Source organism: Ictalurus furcatus, chromosome 9 (genome assembly GCF_023375685.1).
Source record: "Ictalurus furcatus strain D&B chromosome 9, Billie_1.0, whole genome shotgun sequence".
NCBI classification, from domain to species: Eukaryota; Metazoa; Chordata; class Actinopteri; order Siluriformes; family Ictaluridae; genus Ictalurus; species Ictalurus furcatus.
The window spans coordinates 53164-73708 of NC_071263.1; the positions used below are offsets into that span (position 1 = coordinate 53164).

A 20545-nucleotide genomic window follows, 5' to 3' on the forward strand; every position below is an offset into this window, starting at 1 on the left:
TAAACCTCACCTACACATACTACCTGGGAAAGCATTTTCAGGAGAAGAAAGAAAATACTATTAAGAAAAACGAAACGGTCCATTACAATGGCAGCTAAACTTAAGCTAGTCAAACATTACTTCACAATAGGGATGTCACGAGAACCAATACTTCGGTACCAAGTCGGTACCAACATTCTTAAAACGTGACGGTACTTGTTTTTCTGCAGTAGCATTAGTACCGTTTGTAATGAAAGTACCGGGTTGCGATTCTTCCGGACCTGATGGGGGCAGCAAATACGCGCCAGTGTTTTAGTCGGTCCACAAGTGGTGAAGAAGAAGAGGAACGCCTACAAGCACACGGGAAAAACTACAGAAGTTTAGCTCTGCCCCGACTCGTTGAGAGGAAACCTAGTATCGGTTTCCGGTGTGTAACCGATGCTATCGTTCATTTCAAACAAAGCGAGGAAACACCTGGAATTTGGCGAAGCACCTGAAAGACGTTGCCATATTATATTTGTTTGAGGCAGTTGGCATTGTGGCCGTGAAACCAGCTAACGTTATGCTCCATGTAATGTTAGCGATAGCCAGTTATTTGTTAAAGACGCTAACGCATTGCGATGTTATAAACTACCTCTTAATGGGCCACCATGCATCGCCATTCAGCCCGTGTCCTGTCAGCTAAATGTAGCCTAATGTCACTAATAATTATTCAAATGTTCATGCTTTTAATAAACTGTTTTGGCCTGCCACCATATCAGTGAATTTAAACTAATGCTTGCATTCAGAGTACAAGGGGTGTGTGTGTGTGTGTGTGCGTGCGTGCGCACACGCGTTTAGGAGTGCACCTCCGGAGACTCATTGTCAGACAGTGTTTGATAACTAAAATACCCTCCCCCCTCTCCCCCCTCTCTCTTTGCCAGTATCAGCCAGAGGAAGATGTCCTCCAGGAGAGTTTTTTAAATTTTTTTTTTATTTCATTTTTATACCACACCGTGGTATCGACTTTGTTATCGAGTGTCGTGTACTTTTGGTGGTATCGGTACTGACTACTAGATTTTTGGTATCATGACATCCCTACTTCACAATATCAAGTTTTCTATAAATAATGACTAGTTGTATCACTGTCAGTTCCTTAAATATCTTGCGTTTTATGCTGAAAATTTATTAACTGAAAATCACTTACTGTTATTAATGTATCAGTATTTAATATGAGATATTTAAGGAAACGGTCCCGTTACACAAAAATCGTTCGGGTTTGTAGAAACTACAACCCACTAGAAACAAGCTCCTATTGCTTATCACTTAAAAAAAAAAAATACATGAAAATATTCCAATCCGAATAGGGCTTTAGTATTAATGTATTAATGCACTTAACTAGCTAACTAGTTCACCATACATTTATTATAGTATGTTCGCTACCACTTTTTAGTTTCCAGGCAACCAAAATGAAGAACTAGGCCGCTTTTACTCACCTGGTGGGCTGCAATTCCAAATTTAGTGAGGGATACAGTTATATAGTGTCTCTTGAATAGTTCACCACCCTGTGCATTCCTCTAGGGGTGTGTGTGTGTGTGTGTTTTGTGTGTCAAAACGGTCATCTCTCATCTTTCAGACACTTCACCAATCATCTTGCGTGCTCTCTTTTTTTTTTCTTTTTTTCCTCCTTTTTTTTTTTTTTTTTTTTTTTTAAACCCCATTCCCATCTTTGTTCCTGTTTCAGGAGAGGCCTCTGTCATCCTCCATCATGCTCTCAAATAAGAAAGACCCAGGCTCTTCCTCCTCCTCATCCTCTTCCTCAGGAGGGAACGGGGCTGATCGGGCCCTGGAGACCTCTGCGGGCTCCCAGTCGGTAGCTCCGACAGGTTCTTCTGCTTCTTCCGCAGACGTGAAGAAGAAAGAAAGGGCCTCCCCTAGCGGAGAGGCGAGCGGACCACCGCTGCCTCACCTACCCGGCTCGGCAGGAGCGGATCAGGACTCGGCCGAAGGGCGCAGGACCAGCCGGCGCAAGAGAGCCAAAGTGAACACCTAAATATTTCATCATTGGTGCTGACACGTGTGTGTTGGATAGTACTAGGCATGTTATGTCCTGCATCATGCGATATCAGTGTGTTGCTTTTAGGAGGACCCAGGTAGCACATGTTTCCCCCTAGCATGAATTAGTTAGCTAGCTATCTTATTTAGCTTGTCCAAATACAACAACTCTTCCGTGTTCCCTCATTACTGTATGAACACCTCTAAAATAAATCTCTTAAATTAGAACATGTTAACGCTAGTGCAGGAGGAGGGAATTTCTGAGACCCTGATTGGTTGAATGTTGCTGGCATTATTTTTTTTCCCTCTTGTCCAGAGTCTGGTGTACTACAAAGCCTGTAGTGTCTCCAGGCACAATTTTATTGTGGAAAACGCCAAATATTACAAAATATTCCTAAAAAATTACAAAGAAGCTAGCAGGATTGTGATTAACCAGATGTCACATGAGCTAGAAGTTATGGTGCTTATTAACACTGCTGATGTTCATCAATGAAGGTAAAAGCATTTGAAACCATAGGTTGTGTTACAAATTAGATATCAGTGCATACCTACTTGGGACATAAATAGAGCTAAATATTCTGTAATTAATTTTGCCCTCATGGTGGGAGAACCGTGCGTGTTTGGTCTATGTGAGCAGGTTGTAAGGAAGATTGTGCATGTGACCCATGCTGCAGGTGGAGTACAGGGAGATGGACGAGAGCCTGGCGAACCTGTCGGAGGACGAGTACTACTCGGAGGAGGAGAGGAACGCTAAAGCGGAGAAAGAACGAAAGCAGGTGGTGCCTCCACCTGCTCCACCTGTGGAGGAGGAAAACGACAGTGAGCCAGAGGAGCCCTCGGGTGAGAGGAGCTTAACCACTTGGCTTAGTTTTGCTTTCGTCGTTCATGGATGTTGCACATAGTCTGAGACTAATAATAAACGTTAAAAAAACATAATTGTTCATATTGTGAAAATTTCTGTAAGGAGACATTTATTTAACATTTATGGAAGGAGTCTCCAGTGTCAGCGCTTTTAACAGAGGTTAAAGCTGTTCCCACCTGTTCATTTTTCTGCCACTTTAAAGTCTTCAGGACAGCAAATTGCTTTCGAGGCATTTTTTCAGTCTTATCACTTAACTGGTGAGGGAACGACTATTTAGATCTGTAATACTGTAAGTGATTCCACAACATCTAAATCTAACTATAGACGGATCAAATATACGACTCGTTCTTTAATAAATAAACAAATATTATCTTCGGCAACATGCTGTGGTGTAAGAGGAATCAAATACTTTGGGACATGCTGTTGTTGAATATTTTCCTATATCAACATAACCCCAAGTGTTTTATTTCTTATTTAAATCGGGTGGCATGATGTAGCTGGCGAAGCAAAACCTTTACCTCACCTAATGGTCTGAGATCCTGTTGCGTTCATATTGTAAAAGAAGAACATTAATTTAGACGTTTCGTCTTGTTCATGAAAGGTTCTGCTGTCTGGTGTGGAACTGCTCTTAATAGCTCACAGTGAGCGAGCGCAGTTGATTTTTTTTGCGCTGTTTTTTGGCGTTGTTGTCAGGTTTAGAGGGCGCAGCCTTTCAGAGTCGCCTCCCACATGATCGAATGACATCACAGGAAGCAGCGTGTTTCCCTGACATCATCAGCGGGCCACAGCAGACTCAGAAGGTCTTCCTGTACATCAGGAACCGCACGGTAAGGCCTGGCTTCAGTCAGGATTTTTAGTTAATGCTCCATTCTGGATTGAAAACGGTACAACATCTGGTGTAAATCTTAAATTGCAGTACCCTTATGCCTTTATTTTCCGCTGTAGTTTGGGGTTAGACATACTTATGTCTAAGTCCTGATTTTTCAGCACAACAAAAAACACATATTTGAGGAATGGACTCAGATCCCTTGCCATGTATTCTACAACCTCATCAGGCATTATAGGAGAAGACTCAGAGCTGTTATCTTGGCAAAATGACTTAGCACAAAGTACTGACTGAAAGGGTACACACACTGAATTTTGTATTTTTTTTTTGATGAACCTGTGTTGTGTTTGCAATTGTTTGACATCCACGAGAGCAGAGTATTTTTGTGAATTTTTTTTTATTTTTTTATTTTTTTATTTTTTAAACCAAGGGTGCCAATATTAATGGAGGGCACCGACAGGCCGTGACACAGTGTGACAACAATTACTATTTAGCATTTGACTGTTTGGTGTAAAGAGTTGTACGTGTGTAATCCTGTCTTGTGCTTTTTTTCTGAACCAAGCTAACAGTGTGTACTGAAATAGATAGAACACAATTATAATAGTAAACAAATCTAAGACATTTCATAGTTGCATAAGTATACACCACCTTGGTCATTACTTGGTAGAATCACTTTTGGCTGCAGTTCTCTTGGGATATGTCTCTATCAGCTTTGCACATCTGGATTCTGATGTTTTCTCAAGACTCTTGCAGACGGGAGCAGTTTTCCTCTAGGATTGCTCTGTATCCGTCCCTCTACCTGACTACTCTCCTAATCCCAGCTGATGAAAAGTCCTGATGCTACCACCACCATGTTTTGTTGTAGGGATGGTGTTCCCTAACATGTTTATAAAAGGGTTGGGCTTCCACAAAAATGTCGCATTCTTTTTGAAGGCCACAAAGTTTAGTTTTGGTCTCAAAACCAAAACTCTCTTTGGACCAGAGATTCGCAAATTGGATTTCTTATGACTTTTATTATTATTTGCTTCTGACCACTTTCATAAAGCCCAGATTTGTGTAGTCTCTGTGTTGTGGTGGTGTGTTCAGCTTCTTTCATCTGAACTTCCTCAGAGTTACCCTCTTGGTTGCTTCTTTGACTAACGACCTTCTTAAAAGCTCAATGGCAAGTTGGATGAATGCGAGTCATTTAGTTTTTCCTCTCATCTGTCTTTCCAGCTCCAGCTCTGGTTGGATAACCCGAAGGTCCAGCTCACGTTTGAGTCTACGGTCCAACAGCTGGAGGCACCTTACAACAGTAAGATTATCACATTCAGATTCATCCGTTTGACTTGAGCTAATTGCATCTCACGAGTGTCATGTTACGTTTTAGCATTTTTTTGCTGGTTAGTTAAATTGTCGTTAGTCGTTGTTTTGAAGTGCTTTTGTGTTTCATTCATTTTATACGTACATTGTGTCAGGTCACAGCAACATATTCTGTTGCATGGTCTTATTGTGGATCTATCCCACAGGTGATGCTGGCCTAGTTCACAGAATCCACAGCTACCTGGAGAGGCATGGCCTCATCAACTTTGGCATCTACAAGAGAGTCAAACCTCTACCAAGTAAGCAGGTGTTCATTTGACTATGCGGTGAGTAACGGAAGGTGATTGGTGAAGAGGTGTGAAATATGACGCCCTGTGTGTTCAGGTAAGAAGACAGGGAAGGTGATTGTGATTGGGGGAGGAGTGTCTGGTCTGGCGGCTGCGAGGCAGCTGCAGAGCTTCGGCATGGACGTCACTGTGCTGGAAGCCAGGGTGAGAAAAACACACGCTCTGCACATCGCTTACACATTATACAATCGACTACTCTCTTTTTTTATATACTTTTATACTACTTCTTTTTTTATTATAATGATCAAATGTAATACTGATGCATTAGGTTTGATGATTTTTTTAACTTCTGCTCTTTGACAGGATCGTGTTGGAGGAAGAGTGGCCACCTTTCGTAAAGGCAATTACGTAGCAGACCTGGGAGCAATGGTGGTTACAGGCCTAGGTGAGACTTTGCGCTGTAGTGAGGAAGCACAATGAATGAAAGACTGTTAGCAATTCAATAAATGCTTGGTTTTCCTTTCTGCATGGATTTTTTTTTTACCAACGTAACCAAACTTCTCTCTCCCTCCTTGCTTCTGCTTTCTCTCAGGTGGAAACCCTATGGCTGTTATCAGTAAGCAAGTGAATATGGAACTGGCCAAGATTAAACAGAAGTGTCCCCTCTATGAGGCCAATGGCCAGGCTGTAAGTAGACACACACACACACACACACACACACACGCACACACACAGCTATGTTTATGCAGTACTACATAATTTGTTTAATCCAGTTCCAGCATATTAAATGCTTTGCACAGTTTATTTATACTTTCCATGCTGTAACACCCGATTCACCTCAATCTGCATTAAGAGCTGAACCAGATGTGTTTAGCACTAAGGATCCATTATACAGGAAATGTGTAGTGTTAGAATAACATTCTGCAGCTTCAGTCTAGAAGAGCCACAGCTCGACACATGTGTGTGACTAAATGAGACCCTGATTCAGAGTTTTGAGTTTATGAGCTCAATCAGGCATGTTTACAGCAGAGTTTTCCCTCACACACACCATCATTAACCCTGTGTCTACATTAGAGAGACCCTTCCTGTATACCCAGGAAAGCTGAAAGTAACAACTGACTGTCCTGTCTTCTCTATTGATTGGTTTTCTTTGTCTCTGTCTAACAGGGAGAGCGATGCACAAGTGTGAGTATTTAATTCAATGCTTATTTTATTGAAAGTGTAAAACAGCAGCAGTGCTTACTGGAAAGTTCTATTGAATATCCCATTGTAGATGCACATAAGTTGTAGAAGTATGCAGGTTTAGTACCATCACTAACTTTAAACGCGAGTGCATCACTGACATCATGTCTGTCCGGTTGTCTCGCTTTCTGTTATTGGATATTTGCGAACATGCCTATGGGCTTAGTATAAAGAATGCTAAAAATAATTTGATAGAGACTTTAATACAGTCAGCATCCTGGGAAGTTCATGTCTCTTTTCTGAGTTTGTGTTTTGGAGGATCTGTGTACTAGAGTTGTTTTTTTTTTTAAATGGGATCCCAACCTTTTATTAAGTCAGACATGTTTGTTTTCTGCTCCTATTTTTAATCTATTATCAGTTTCTGGTTACATCCATGTTGCTATTTCTCTTCTGTTTTGTGTGTGTGTGTAGGTTCCTAAGGAGAAGGATGAGATGGTGGAGCAAGAGTTTAACAGGCTTCTGGAGGCCACGTCCTATCTCAGCCACCAACTTGACTTCAACTTCCTCAATAACAAACCTGTGTCTCTTGGCCAAGCCTTGGAAGTGGTCATACAGTGAGTGCGATGCCTATACATCAGCCAAATCCAAACTCTCGTAATGCAAATCGTGTCAGCACACATAATAATAGAATTTCTCAGTAATGTTTGTAAAGCTCATCACTGGTAAAGGTATGCCAGTATTTTCCCTGGCTTTGAGTCTTGAAAGTGGCTCCAGCATCCATGTTGAAAACACTCCAACTACAATCTACACACACACAAAATACTCTGCTCTCATGAGCCTGTAAAAGTAATGACCCGTGTGTGTGTCTTGCTATGCTGTGATGTGATGTACAGAGCGTTAATTACAAAGCTGTGCGCGTGTATATGTCTAGGCTGCAGGAGAAACATGTGAAGGATGAGCAGATCGAGCACTGGAAGAAGATCGTAAAGACGCAGGAGGAGCTTAAAGACCTGCTTAATAAGGTACGGTCAAAACTAGACACGCGCACATATATGCACACACTAAATTCCATGTTTAATTACTACTGAATCTTTGCTAGATGGTGTCCACTAAGGAGAAAGTAAAGGAGCTGCATCAACAGTATAAAGAGGCGAGTGAGGTGAAACCTCCCAGGGACATCACGGCCGAGTTCCTGGTCAAGAGCAAACATCGTGATCTTACCGCCCTCTGCAAGGTCTCACATGCGCGCGTGCACACACACACACACTAATCATGTTTCATACCTGGGCTCATCATATCTTAAAACTGTCTTTAAATATTTATTGCTAAATAAAATCATCACTCTGATGCGTTTTGCACTAAGAAAGCGATTTGTAAATGGTGTGGTTGTGAAACCATGTTGTAGCAAAGGACTCTCACTAATAAGACAATATGCTGTCTTAATTAGCTCTTCTTCAATGTGCCATGAATTATTGCCTTGCGTAAGTATTCACCCCCTTTAAAATGGGCCCTGCTGTTGTTGGATATAGTGTTAATGTAGTGCTGTGGGTGAATGCTTTGTAGGAATATGATGCATTGGCTGAGCAGCAGGTGAAACTTGAGGAGAGATTGCAAGAGCTGGAGGCTAATCCACCCAGGTACGTGCATGTCTAATTATCCTTTTATACATGCATACAGACTTGATCATGCATTTACAACGGCCTGTAGAGCTGTTCTGTTGATATTATATTATAGGCATGATATTTCTCATTTGCTCCTCTCTGTCTTTCTCTCAGCGACGTGTATCTGTCCTCAAGAGACAGACAGATTCTGGACTGGCACTTTGCAAACCTGGAGTTTGCCAACGCCACACCTCTGTCTACACTCTCACTCAAACACTGGGATCAGGTAACTGCGTGTGTGTGTGTGTGTGTGTGTGTGTGTGTGTGTGTGTATGTATATATGTATGTATAATATATATATATATATATAATCTGTGTGTATGTACCTCCATGTTTGGTTCTGTTTTCCCTTTCTAACCTTCGTGTGTGTGTGTGTGTGTGTGGGTATATGTGTACAGGACGATGATTTTGAGTTCACAGGAAGTCACCTGACCGTGAGGAACGGCTACTCGTGTGTTCCGGTGGCGCTGGCCGAGGGTTTGGACATCAAACTTAACACAGCTGTGCGTCAGGTGCGCTACACCTCCTCAGGTGAGCCCCTGCAGAACATGATTCGAATCTGAGCAGTCGTCTTGCAGTTAATTTGCTCTTTGAACTAAATTTGAACGGTGCAATAATTGTATGTACACGTACGTGCAATATGTGTGTGTGTGTGTGTGTGTGTGTATGTGTATATATATATATATATATATATATATATATATATATATATATATATATATATATATTAGAGATGCACTGATGTATCGGCCGATAAAGGCTATTGGCCGATAGTTTAAAAACATACAATGATTAGGGCCGATTATATCCTGTCAATCAAAAGAGGGTGGGAAAACACATCGATTTCGTGTTGTATGGAATGATGACAAAACTACAGTTTGTAATCTCTGCACTGCTAAAATTTTACACCGGAAGTGAGCAGCAGTGAAGCTTCGGAAGTTTTGGCATCGAGTCTTGTTGAAATGGAGAGAATAAAGTTTTTATTTGCATTCTTTCAGAATTCTTTTAAATGAATTATTATTAATTTAAAAAAAGGCATAAAAGGCAGAACTATCGGTATCTGCTGAGAAATTTAGTATCGTGCATATATATATAAATAAATAATATCTAGGAAGTTAATAAAGTTGACGTGAGTAATAAATTGACTGGTTTCAGCTCCTACAGCTTCAGAAGATTTGTTGTGGTCAAAGCTGATCAATTTCTGTCCAAACTCCTAGTTTCTATTTTTCAGTCTTTGTGTGTCTGCTCGATTTTTATGCTCCTATAGATGTAGATGTATAAAAAACGAAACAAAATTGTGCTTCTTTCTCACTCCAGGTTGTGAGGTGATAGCCGTGAACACACGCTCAACCACGCAGACATTTATCTATAAATGTGATGCGGTGCTGTGTACGCTTCCTCTAGGAGTGATGAAGCAGCAGCCACCCGCGGTACAGTTTGTGCCTCCGCTGCCCGAGTGGAAGACATCTGCTATTCAGAGGATGGGTTTCGGCAACCTCAACAAGGTGTGTGTGTGTGTGTGTGTGTGTGTGTTTGGGGCTGGGGGTTATTTATTTATTTATTTAGCAATCTATTAAAAAGAATAAAAGCCAAACATACTTCCTTTTGAGTACTGAGTTTATGGTTTATGTTAAGTTGGATATAGCATTATTTAGCTACAGTAATATACACTCTATGTGAGTGTGCGCTGCGATGGATTGGCACCCTGTCCAGGGTGTACCCCGCCTTGTGCCTGATGCTTCCTGGGATAGGCTCCAGGTTTCCTCGTGACCCTGATAAGCGTTATAATGATAATGAGTCTTTATTGGTCACATGTACAGTAGAGCACGGTGAAATTGTTTTCTTCGCATACCCCAGCCTGTCAGGAAGCTGGGGTCAGAGCGCAGGGTCAGCCATGATACGGCGCCCCTGGAGCAGAGAGAGTTAAGGGCCTTGCTCAAGGGCCCAACAGTGGCAGCTTGGCAGTGCTGGGGTCTGAACCGCCGACCTTCCGATCAGTAACCCAGAGCCTTAACTGCTAAGCTGTCCACCACTGCCCCGAAGAAGATGGATGGATGGAATATACACTCTCTGGCATTTTATTAGGAACACCTGTACCTCTGCTAATTTATGCATTTATCACATCGGCCAATCGTGTGGCAGTAACACAGTTCATACAATCATGCAGCAACTGATGATTGCAACAATTGTTCGTTGAAGCCAGATGAGCTAGTTTGAATATGTCAGAAACTGCTCATCTCCTGGGATTTTCACGAACAGTGTAGCGGTTACACAGAATGGTACAAAAAACAAAATAATCATCCAGGGCACGGCCGTTCTTTGGACAATTCTGTGGACGCTTTGTTTGAAAAAGGCTACATTGACTCTAATAACCACTCTTTACAAACATGGTGAGCAGAAAAGCATCTTGGAACATACAACATGTTGAACTTTGAGACAGATGTGGTATAACAGCAGAAGCCCACATCTGGTTTCAGTACCTGGAATCCGAGGCGATAGTGGGCACAGGTCACTGAAATTGGAAAGTTGAAGATTTTTTTTTGGCGGGGGGGGGGGGGCCTGGTCTTCTTCCAGTCTTCTTCAGCTGTCCCAGCTTGTCTGGCATCAATAACCATTTAAAGTGGCCAGTGAATCTTCTAGTATGTTCGTTCAGAATGGAGACTGTTCACGTGGAGTTCAATAAAACAATATTTTACACCTTCAGATGTTTGACATATTCTGTAAAGAACCAGTGAAAAGTGTGTTTGTGCCGGAAGCAGAACCGATGTTTTCGAGTTCAGCGCTGGTGGTGGAGCAGCTCAGGTCAGTAATCCATTTGCTGAGCTTCGATGTAGCATTTTTACACAACACGACACAAAGGAGTTTCGTGTTCTTGGAACAAGATTACCTTGGATTCCTCCAGGCCTGAACCAGAGTGAGTGTGTGTTTTGATCTCAACACTCCCCCTCCTCTGTCCTGTGTGACAGTACTATCACACACTGCAGTGCATCCCCCCCCCTCAAGCAACAGAAATGCTGCAGTATTATGCAACGTCCTGCTGCTGTGTTTCCTCTTGAGACCAGCAGGGGGTGCAGTGCACTTTTGCTGTTCTGCACCATAACCGGCTTTCTGTACTGCCTGTATAGGCTTGCAAATGCCCCGTGGTTACGGAGTACAACCAGGGAAACTGTCGCAGGCCTAGGCCTGATGGGGGAGGTGGTCCCAGGAGATTTTAGAAGTCTACTCTCATATTGAATTCTGGGTTAAAGATGATTTTTTTTTGTTTGGACTGGGCTACATGATGTTGGATAGATTATATTTTCTCTGATATATCAATGTTATGTACAGTACATTTCAGCTTCACTCGACTAATGCACGGTGTCTTTCCTGTCTGCAGGTGGTGCTGTGTTTCGACCGTGTGTTTTGGGACCCGAGCGTGAACCTGTTCGGTCACGTAGGGAGCACCACAGCCAGCCGTGGAGAGCTCTTCCTTTTCTGGAACCTCTACAAAGGTCCCTGTTCAATGAACTAATGCTCATTAAATTTACATGATCAATCAGTTTAAATAAATGAAAGTGAAATTTAACACATTTGAGATGCCTGGTTCTGCTTCAACCATCCAGATATAATTGTTCGTGGCTGCTCTGATTATGCTTCCTGACTGATGTGTTGCTATGTTTGTCCTTGTTAGCCCCCATTCTGCTGGCGCTAATGGCCGGAGAGGCTGCAGGAATTATGGAGAACATCAGCGATGATGTCATTGTGGGACGTTGCCTAGCGATCCTAAAAGGAATCTTCGGTAGCAGTGCAGTTCCTCAGGTGCGTAAACTCGCGTCCGATGACGTGGTCTACTTTAGAAATGACAAATTATTATATATGTACTGAATATATATATAAATATATGATAAACATCCATTATTTGTAGAAGCAGGATATTTACATAGATTTATAGTTCATTTGGATTTTTAATAGCTTTTCAGTATGCAATATACAACTTGGGGTTCAGTGTCTTGCCCAAGAACACTTCAGCATGACTGCACATGACTCCACATACCGAAGTGTCCTTGGGCAAGACACTGAACCCCAAGTTGCTCCCGATGGCAAGTTAGCACCTTGCATGGCAGCTCTGCTACCATTGGTGTGTGTGTGTGTGAAAATGGGTGAATGAGACACAGTGTAAAGCGCTTTGGATAAAAGCGCTATATAAGTGCGCCATTTACCAAGTGTAAGCATAATAGTAAGTAAGTAAATTTTATTTATATAGCACATTTAAACACAGCAAAGCTGACCAAAGTGCTGAATAGAATAAGAAAAAGGTCAATCGAAAATCGAATAAAACCAAATAGAGATAGACAATAGTAAAAATTTTATTAAAATGAGAAGAGATATGCTTTCATCCTCTTCTTAAAAATGATAATAGAAGGTGCAAGGCAGATGTCCAGTGGCAATTGATTCCATAAACGAGGGGCAGCAACTGAAAAAGCTCCATCCCCCTTAGTTTTTAAACGGGATCGGGACATTCAAAAGAAACCTATCAGAAGATCTTAAAAATATGCTAGATGAATGTGGTGTAAGAAGATCTTTGAGATAAGAAGGAGCTTGATCATTAAGAGTTTTAAAGGCAAACAACAGAATCTTAAAATGGATCCTAAATCCTCGCAGGATTTATTGTAGCCTTAACACTCAAGTCTGATCTCATAGCAGAAAGAGAGGAAATGTCCACCCAGCCTAATGGGCTCAGGGTAGCATTTATATACACACACACACACGGCTATTTTGGCTCCATTCCAATATTCCAACAATAACACCAGAGTAATTGATGAGGGTTTGTGTATTGCCATGGTTAGCCGAAAGAGACGGTGGTGACGCGATGGCGTGCAGACCCCTGGGCTCGTGGCTCATACTCTTATGTGGCAGCTGGTTCCTCTGGCAATGACTATGACCTCATGGCCCAGCCAATCACGCCTGGACCTGCAATACCTGGGGCCTCACAGGTGAGACATGGTCACACACACACTGCTCTGTTCTCAGCTCATACTCTTATAATGCAGCCATTAAAGCAACTTTGTTACAGTCAAATCTAGGATAAATCACAGCATGCTAAACTGAATCATATTGGATTGGACCTGAATCTAATATATAGTGCCGAACTGAACCTATTCGAATTGAAGTGTATAGAATCATTACTTATTTAACTATATTGTTTTTGCATGTGACCCAAACAAAGCCAAGCGTGTTAATGCTTTAAATAGAGAGTCTGGCTTAATCTGAATCTAGCGGCTTTTATGTAGATAACAGGTAAGTGATGTAAAGTCCGGCTAAATACTTATGATGAGAAAACAATATAGTATGTAAATAAATAAATCCGAAAAGAGACTCTAGCCAAGTAAGTGTTAGTAAAAAGAAACTAATTGGCAGCAGGTCAGTAAGAAGAATGGGTATAAAAAGAGCATCTTGGAGAGGCAGAGTCTTTCAGAAGTAAAGATGGGCAGTGGTTCATCAATCTGCGAAAAACTGCGTCTACAATTTGTGGAACAATTTCAGAATAAGGCAGGATTCTGTAATGGAAATCACTGCATGAGCTCAGAAACACCTCCAGAACTTACTGTCTGTGAACACAGTTCGCCGTGCCATCCACAAATGCTGGATAAAGCTCTATCATGCAGAGAAGAGGCATGATCCAGAAATGCTGACGTCTCCTAAACTAAAGAGGACTAAAGAGGAGAGGGACCATCCGGCTTTTTGTCAGCGCTCTGTTCAAAAGCCTGCGTCTCTGATGGTACGGGGGGGCGGGGGGGCATTAGTGCCAGTGGAATGGGCAGCTTGTACATCTGGAAAGGCCCCATCAATGCTGAACGGTGTATACAGGTTTTAGAGCAACATCTGCTTCCATACAGATTCCATCTCTACTTATGAGAGACTCCGCCTCTCGAAGATCCTCTTTTTATACCCAATCATCTTATTGACCTGTTTCCAATTAACCTAATTACTTACAAAATGTTCCTCCAGCTGTTTCTTTTTACTAACACTAACTTTTCCAGCCTTTTGTTGCCCCGTACCAACTTTTTTGAGATGTGTTGTGGCCATCAAATTCAAAATTACCTTATTTTTTTCTTAAAATGGTTCATTTCCTCAGTTTAAACATTTGATGTTTTCTACTGTAAATAAAATACAGGATTATGAGATTTGCAAATCATTGCATTGTTTTTATTTACATTTTACACAGCGTCCCAACTTTTTTTGGAATTGGGGTTGTAGATAACTTTACTGAGCATTTCTAGTTAACTTAGCAAGGCATCAGAAAACAATAAAAGTATGCAGAGCAAACGTGTAACTGTGCATGCTTTTGTTTTTTTCTTTTTTTTTTTCCTCTTTTTTTCCCCCAGATTGGTTTTCCAGCACCTTAACAATTTGGTTCAAATCATGTATTCAGTGCACGCTAATGCTAAGACTGGAAGGGATACGTAATTGGTATGTTTTGGGCTGGTTTTCTGCTGGGAATGTTATGAAATTAAACATGGAAAACTTGTTGTATGCCTTTACCTCAGCAGAATGTCTTAATATTATCATTCTTAGGTTGTGAGTTTTCAGGAGTCCTTGAGAATGATGTAACCAGGCACGAGGAAAGAGTGAATGCATTTGCTGCAGTCTTAGTAGCTGTATTGGCTATATATGGTAGTATACACGTGTTTGTGTACTTTACAGCCCGTTCCTCGACTCTTCTTCGCCGGGGAGCACACAATCCGGAACTATCCAGCGACGGTACACGGAGCTCTGCTGAGTGGCCTCAGGGAGGCAGGACGCATCGCTGATCAATTTCTCGGAGCCATGTACACAGTGCCACGGCAGAACACACCCACTGCCAACCCCCAGCCCTCTCCCAGTGTGTAGACACACAAGTCTCATCCAGCATGTAGGAGCTCACATGTATACGTCCTCTTGTCCAGTTTACAGAAAAACCGACACCACACCCACACACACACACACACACAACTCTATAGCCCAGAACAGAACCACCCTACACTAGTGGACAGTCTTTGAGTACACAGCCAGTCAGAAAGAGAGGCTTGTATACTAATATTGATGTAATGTGAGTGAGAAGATATGATGTCTATTGTCTATATTGAACCCTCAAAGTGTGTGTGTGTGTGTGTTCTCTAATTACTGGTCTCCAAAAGGAAGCTGGAGTTTAAAGGAAGCTCTACCTCTTCCTGATGATCAGCATTGGAAACGCATCATCGCAGGAGGAGTAGCCCCTTTTTACTTCTGAGAATTTCCTGGAATTTACCACAATTTTCAGGAATAATTGTTACCTTGTTTGTGTGCTTTGCAGCTCGTTCCTCAACAAAGAACAGACTGGAACGCACACAAATACATGCTGCAGCTTGAATGCTGCACACACACACACACACACACACACACACACCACCATGAGCTGTTTGTCTGATGATTCAAACTACGGCTAGTGGATTTCAACCCAGAATACACACACACGCACACACACACACTTTCTTACGGTCTGGATACACCATGAACTAAAACCAGCTCCAAAAAAACAATGTTTTGCAAAGACGTCCAGTTGGAATTGATGGGATTCCTGAAGCTTGTTGTCACAGTAGATCCGTGTGAACTTCACAGTTTGGCTTTCATTGCAGATGTTTCTCCAAACCAACATTATATCCAGTTATACAAAATGTGGTTCAGTTCATCAGCACCGTCTGACAGAGCATTAAAACAGAGTATCATATGTTCAGAGAAAGAATATTTTCAGAAACACAAACATGGACTGGAATCAGAATCGGAAAACCTTTGCACTGACTTTTGTTCTATTTTTATTATTTCGATGCCGAGTCCAAATTCATGTGAAAGCCTCTTCTGCTGTTCATGATCTTGGTCAACTGTTTAGATTCGAATGGAGAAAAAATTGTTTGAAGTGTTTTAAATTTTTGTTGCAAAGTTAATGATTTTCAAGAAATTGAAGCAGCTAGTTTGAACAGTTTTTTTTTGTTGTTTTGTTTATTTTATATATTTGTCATTATAGCCTAGGTTTTATATTTTGTCAGAATTTGGTATTAAATGAAGAAAAGAAAGGCCGAGTCATTGATTTTTGTCTTGTGTGAAGTGTTCAGTAATATAGGTTGAAGCAATGTGATTGCTTATTGTCTACCTTCTCACAACGCTGCTACCTATGATTTTATATACACACACACAGAGTTTAAACTCACCTCTTCCCACACCTGCTGTCTTTACAAGGTTTCTGGGAGGTGCCCTAATTATAAAGCACTGTGTGTTTTGAAAGGTGTGTACACGTGCAGCTGTAGGCACACACAGGTTTGTCAACGCATAAGAACTCTCACGCTAAACACACGTAGACACGCTACATACCTAGACGTTACCTCATGCACGCCATCTGTAGATTATGATGCAGCGCTTACACTTGCAGGAACAGATGTTACAGTTGGACGTGTAAACGTGCACAAACTGTTCCTTCCTCAGCCAAGACGGTCCATTCAGCAATACTTCCCCTATTGGAAAAGCTTTATCTTCATCACACAAGGTGTTTCAAAGTACTCTAATTGACACCTCTGTGTTTCTGCAATCCTACAGCCTTCAGCCTGTGACCTGTGATCACAATGAAGCCCATCGTCGGTTCCTTAAATGTGATCAGAGAAATCGTTCAGATGGGAAGCTCGTAAAATAATCATACACAGATGCTTTCTTATACAGATGTCACATGACAAGGCTCAATTTACTTACAGTTAACACCTAGTGGCAACAGCTTTCTTTAAAGTTTTCATTTCTTTACAGTACTGTTGTCATTTTGTTTGGTGAAATAACATTGGTGAAACATAACCTCATTGTGTTATGTTTGTAGTGTCATATCAGCCATAACATTTAAACCATGCCTAATATCGTACAGGTCACCCATGTGCAAACAAAACAGCTCTAACCCCTTGAGGCATGGACTCCAGGGCTCTACAGTAACAATTTCATTTAGGAGCCCAGTTGAAGTTTAGGTGTTTGTTTTTTTTGAGAGATGGTAACAATGTGCCACAATATAACACAAGTAGGCATGAGAAAACTTGAGCTGGTCAATTATGACAGAATTTAGGAACATAGTGTGAGCCATGACACATTAATTTACCTTCTGATAAACTAAATCTAATATTTTCAGGTCATTTCTCTGGGCTGGAGTCAGTTCTCGCACCGCTCTGTGTGTATTGTGTAGATATCTGAATAATCTCATATAGGATGTGATTGGGGGAGTTCATTTACCCGTCAGATGCACAGCGCTTTAGTTTAATGCTGTTCATTAGGGGCGCTCCGATCAGGATTTTTACAGCCGATACCGATCCAGATACCAATCTTTTTTATTTAAACTTTAAATCAGGAGGTCTGTCATAAACAGTTAAATGTAAGCTCTCTGCTCATGGTCACTGTTAACGGAATTAAAATAATAGCAATGAGAAATACTGTTGGTTAATTGATAAACAAACAAGCATAAAATATTTATTTTTAAATATTTTAAACAATAAAGAGTCCTAATTAAAAGTAGACTAACACAAACATGATCCATATTAGGAAAAAGGCTAATAGCTTTCTAAGGAGATAGCGAACTAAGCTTAATGTCAAATTGATATTAAATGCAACCCATAGTAATTAAACATTTCATTTCTCAATTTTATTTATGTTTTATGAAGTTATTATAATATCTATTTTTTATATTAAATGATTTTATAGTGATATCTGGCAACCGTGAATTTAAATGAAGTGAATGTGCTGTCTGTTAGAGCTGCTGAAGGGGGAGCAGCAGTGTACTGTATGTTTACAGACTGAACAGTTGCTACTGTTGATTATGATTGGTGAGGAATTATTTAATAAAGAAGTTTGAATTAAACCCACCTTGTAGCGTTAGCATTATTATTCATTTACTCCGCCCGATGCTGTGTCTAAACGAGCAGGTGCAAGTTCAGGTCATTTTGCGGGATCAATAAAAGATGGTGGTTGTGAGATCGGGAAGTTGAGAGAAGCAGATGATGTACAGAGTTACTCCATCATAATGGCATCTCTGCAGTATTTACACACTTGTTTGGTTGACTGAGGAGATGAAAAGCAGTGTGAAAGTAACTGTTGCGAGGTGTAGATGCATTTTGGACTTCCTGTAGTTTTTATCCCGATTGTATTATACAACTCCGAAGAGGTCACTCACACCGGCGCGAATAAATATTCACAGTCAAACAAAGTACTTCAGACGCAAATGCAAGTAAAATGGTTGCACTGTAGAGCCCTGGACTCAAAAAGACCTGTGCAGGTGTGCTGTGGTATCCAGCACCAAGATGTTCGCAGCAGATCCTTTAAGTCCTGACCGGTCCCATACTTATCAAGCTGCGATGCACTGTGTGTTCTGATACCTTTCTATCAGAATCAGCATGAACTTTTTTAGCAATTCGTGCTACAGAAGCTCTTCTGTGGGATCGGACCAGACGGGCTAGCCTTCGTTCCCCATAAGCATCAACAAGACTTGTTTGCCCATGACCCTGTCCCCAGTTCACCGGTTGTCCTTCCAAGGACTACTTTTGGTAGGCATTAACCAGTGCATACCAGAAACACCCCACAAGACCTGCTGTTTTGGAGACACTCTGACCCAGTCGTCTAGTCATCACAATTTAGCCCTTGTCAAAGTCACTTGGATCCTTACACTTGCCCATTTTTCCTGCTTCCAACACATCAACTTTGAGAACTGACTGTACACTTGCTGCCTAATAAATAAAACCCACCCCTTGACAGGTGCCACTGTAACGAGATAATCAACGTTATTCACTTCACCTGTCAGTGGATTTGTGGTAATATTATTGTTGATAGGTGTAAGTGTTGTAGCGTTAATTTTATTTTTTTTAACAGTCTATATCTCACCTCCACAGAAAACATTTTCAATAAATGAGACCCTTAAAAAGAAACCATAAGTAGAAATGAATCATTTAAAGAAAAATGGCCACAAATGGAGCCTTGGATAAAAGGGGATTAAAATGTTTCTAGCTGAAGTCCATGTGAGAAACAGCAGTGACAGCTCGTACATAGGGACAGGTTGTGCAGAAGCCCACCACTAATTTAAGGTTCAATTATGTTAAATGAGGACCTGACATTTTGGTTTGGTCTTATTTAAAATTTGGTGTTTTTTGTATTTCCAATCAGCTAACGTCTGGGACTTAAATAATTTCAGCACTGTTTTTATGGTATGTAAACAGTAATATTAAAAGAAGCCATGAGGTATTGTGATTTGGAGAACACACAAGCTACTCCTGAGCACGGAGCAGTGAATCATGAAGTGTGGACTTCATGTGCCACATCAGTCACATGCCAGCTACATGCTGCTCACGAAGTTGAACTTTGAATCAAGACTTTGGGGTGAGAATAAGACCCACGTTTCCTCGGCTATGATCAGTCGCTCTCAACCAATCCCCTTTCTCCTGGAAAATGGCGGTGACAAATCATGTTATTGTGTATTTGTCATACAAACACAAAATTAATTGATAGTTATTGCATTCTTATGTAAAGATAGATAAATGAAAGTGTAACCATTAAAGAAAATGTTTCAAAATGGTTTGTGATGGTTTATGTTTAGTTGGCTGTATATGAATTAGGAACAAGTCTTCATTTTTTGGAATACTGCATTATTACTCTTTACCTATTAGTGAAAATATATTATATCTGCTCTTATAACTAGAAATGTTAGCCATCATCACTAGACACCAGCGAGCTCCAAAACAATGCAACAATTAAAAAAAGAGAAAAGGTCTTAAGGAAGAGCTAGCTTGTTCACTAATGTCAGGTTTATTTACACTAATTAGCTAGTTAACTTTGTTTCACAATATAATAGCAAGTTACAAAACAATGACAAAATTAAACTGCTGATTCGATAACATCAGGTTCATTTTTGTTAGTGTGTTAGCAAACTAGTGTTAGATAAATATTAGGTGTGTTGATATTCACATCCATACATCAAGCAGTAGAGTTCAGGTAGGCACCACCGTAGACCAATTTTTATTTCCAGAGGGAAAATCCTCTTCAGATATATATTCTTATGCATAGTGTAATCAGTTTGGAGATGGCTCATTTTCATAATTGCTTTATCTGGAAGGGTTTCCTCCATGTTCTCCGGTTTCCTCCCAGCTCCCAGTAAGTGCTAAGCTAGGCTAAATTGCTCCTAGATGTGGATGTGTGTGTGAATGAGTGTGCATGGTGCTTAGCGATGTAGTCTCTCCAGGATTTTGCGATCGCAGAAATTAACACACAATCAAGCAAACTCCACAATATTCGGTGAAGCTTCCAATTGTTCAGAATTACCGCAGATTTTCCGCAGGTTTGGGCAAAGGCGCATCATGTGATGTCATCACAAGGTGCATTCTGCCAAAGCCCTCTTCGATTAGCATGC

At 41.1% G+C, this 20545-nt stretch overlaps 1 protein-coding gene across 3 annotated transcripts in view; it reads left to right on the forward strand.

Moving 5' to 3' along the window:
• kdm1a (lysine (K)-specific demethylase 1a) overlaps nucleotides 1-19958 on the forward strand; it is a 23279-nt gene extending 3321 nt beyond the window's left edge. For 2 of the 3 annotated variants that reach the window (XM_053633483.1, XM_053633481.1), the window contains exons 2-21: nucleotides 1703-1999; nucleotides 2688-2853; nucleotides 3569-3702; nucleotides 4917-4995; nucleotides 5210-5302; nucleotides 5388-5494; nucleotides 5654-5735; nucleotides 5883-5977; nucleotides 6458-6475; nucleotides 6944-7086; nucleotides 7404-7494; nucleotides 7572-7706; nucleotides 8036-8109; nucleotides 8248-8359; nucleotides 8532-8664; nucleotides 9451-9638; nucleotides 11510-11624; nucleotides 11804-11931; nucleotides 12960-13106; nucleotides 14818-19958. In XM_053633483.1, the coding sequence (XP_053489458.1) occupies nucleotides 1727-1999; nucleotides 2688-2853; nucleotides 3569-3702; nucleotides 4917-4995; nucleotides 5210-5302; nucleotides 5388-5494; nucleotides 5654-5735; nucleotides 5883-5977; nucleotides 6458-6475; nucleotides 6944-7086; nucleotides 7404-7494; nucleotides 7572-7706; nucleotides 8036-8109; nucleotides 8248-8359; nucleotides 8532-8664; nucleotides 9451-9638; nucleotides 11510-11624; nucleotides 11804-11931; nucleotides 12960-13106; nucleotides 14818-15003 (2499 nt within the window). In that variant the 5' untranslated portion in view covers nucleotides 1703-1726 and the 3' untranslated portion in view covers nucleotides 15004-19958. The remainder of the gene's footprint in view (nucleotides 1-1702; nucleotides 2000-2687; nucleotides 2854-3568; nucleotides 3703-4916; nucleotides 4996-5209; nucleotides 5303-5387; nucleotides 5495-5653; nucleotides 5736-5882; nucleotides 5978-6457; nucleotides 6476-6943; nucleotides 7087-7403; nucleotides 7495-7571; nucleotides 7707-8035; nucleotides 8110-8247; nucleotides 8360-8531; nucleotides 8665-9450; nucleotides 9639-11509; nucleotides 11625-11803; nucleotides 11932-12959; nucleotides 13107-14817) is intronic. The other variant, XM_053633482.1, reaches the window with a different exon arrangement.
• Nucleotides 19959-20545: the final 587 nt, after the last annotated feature.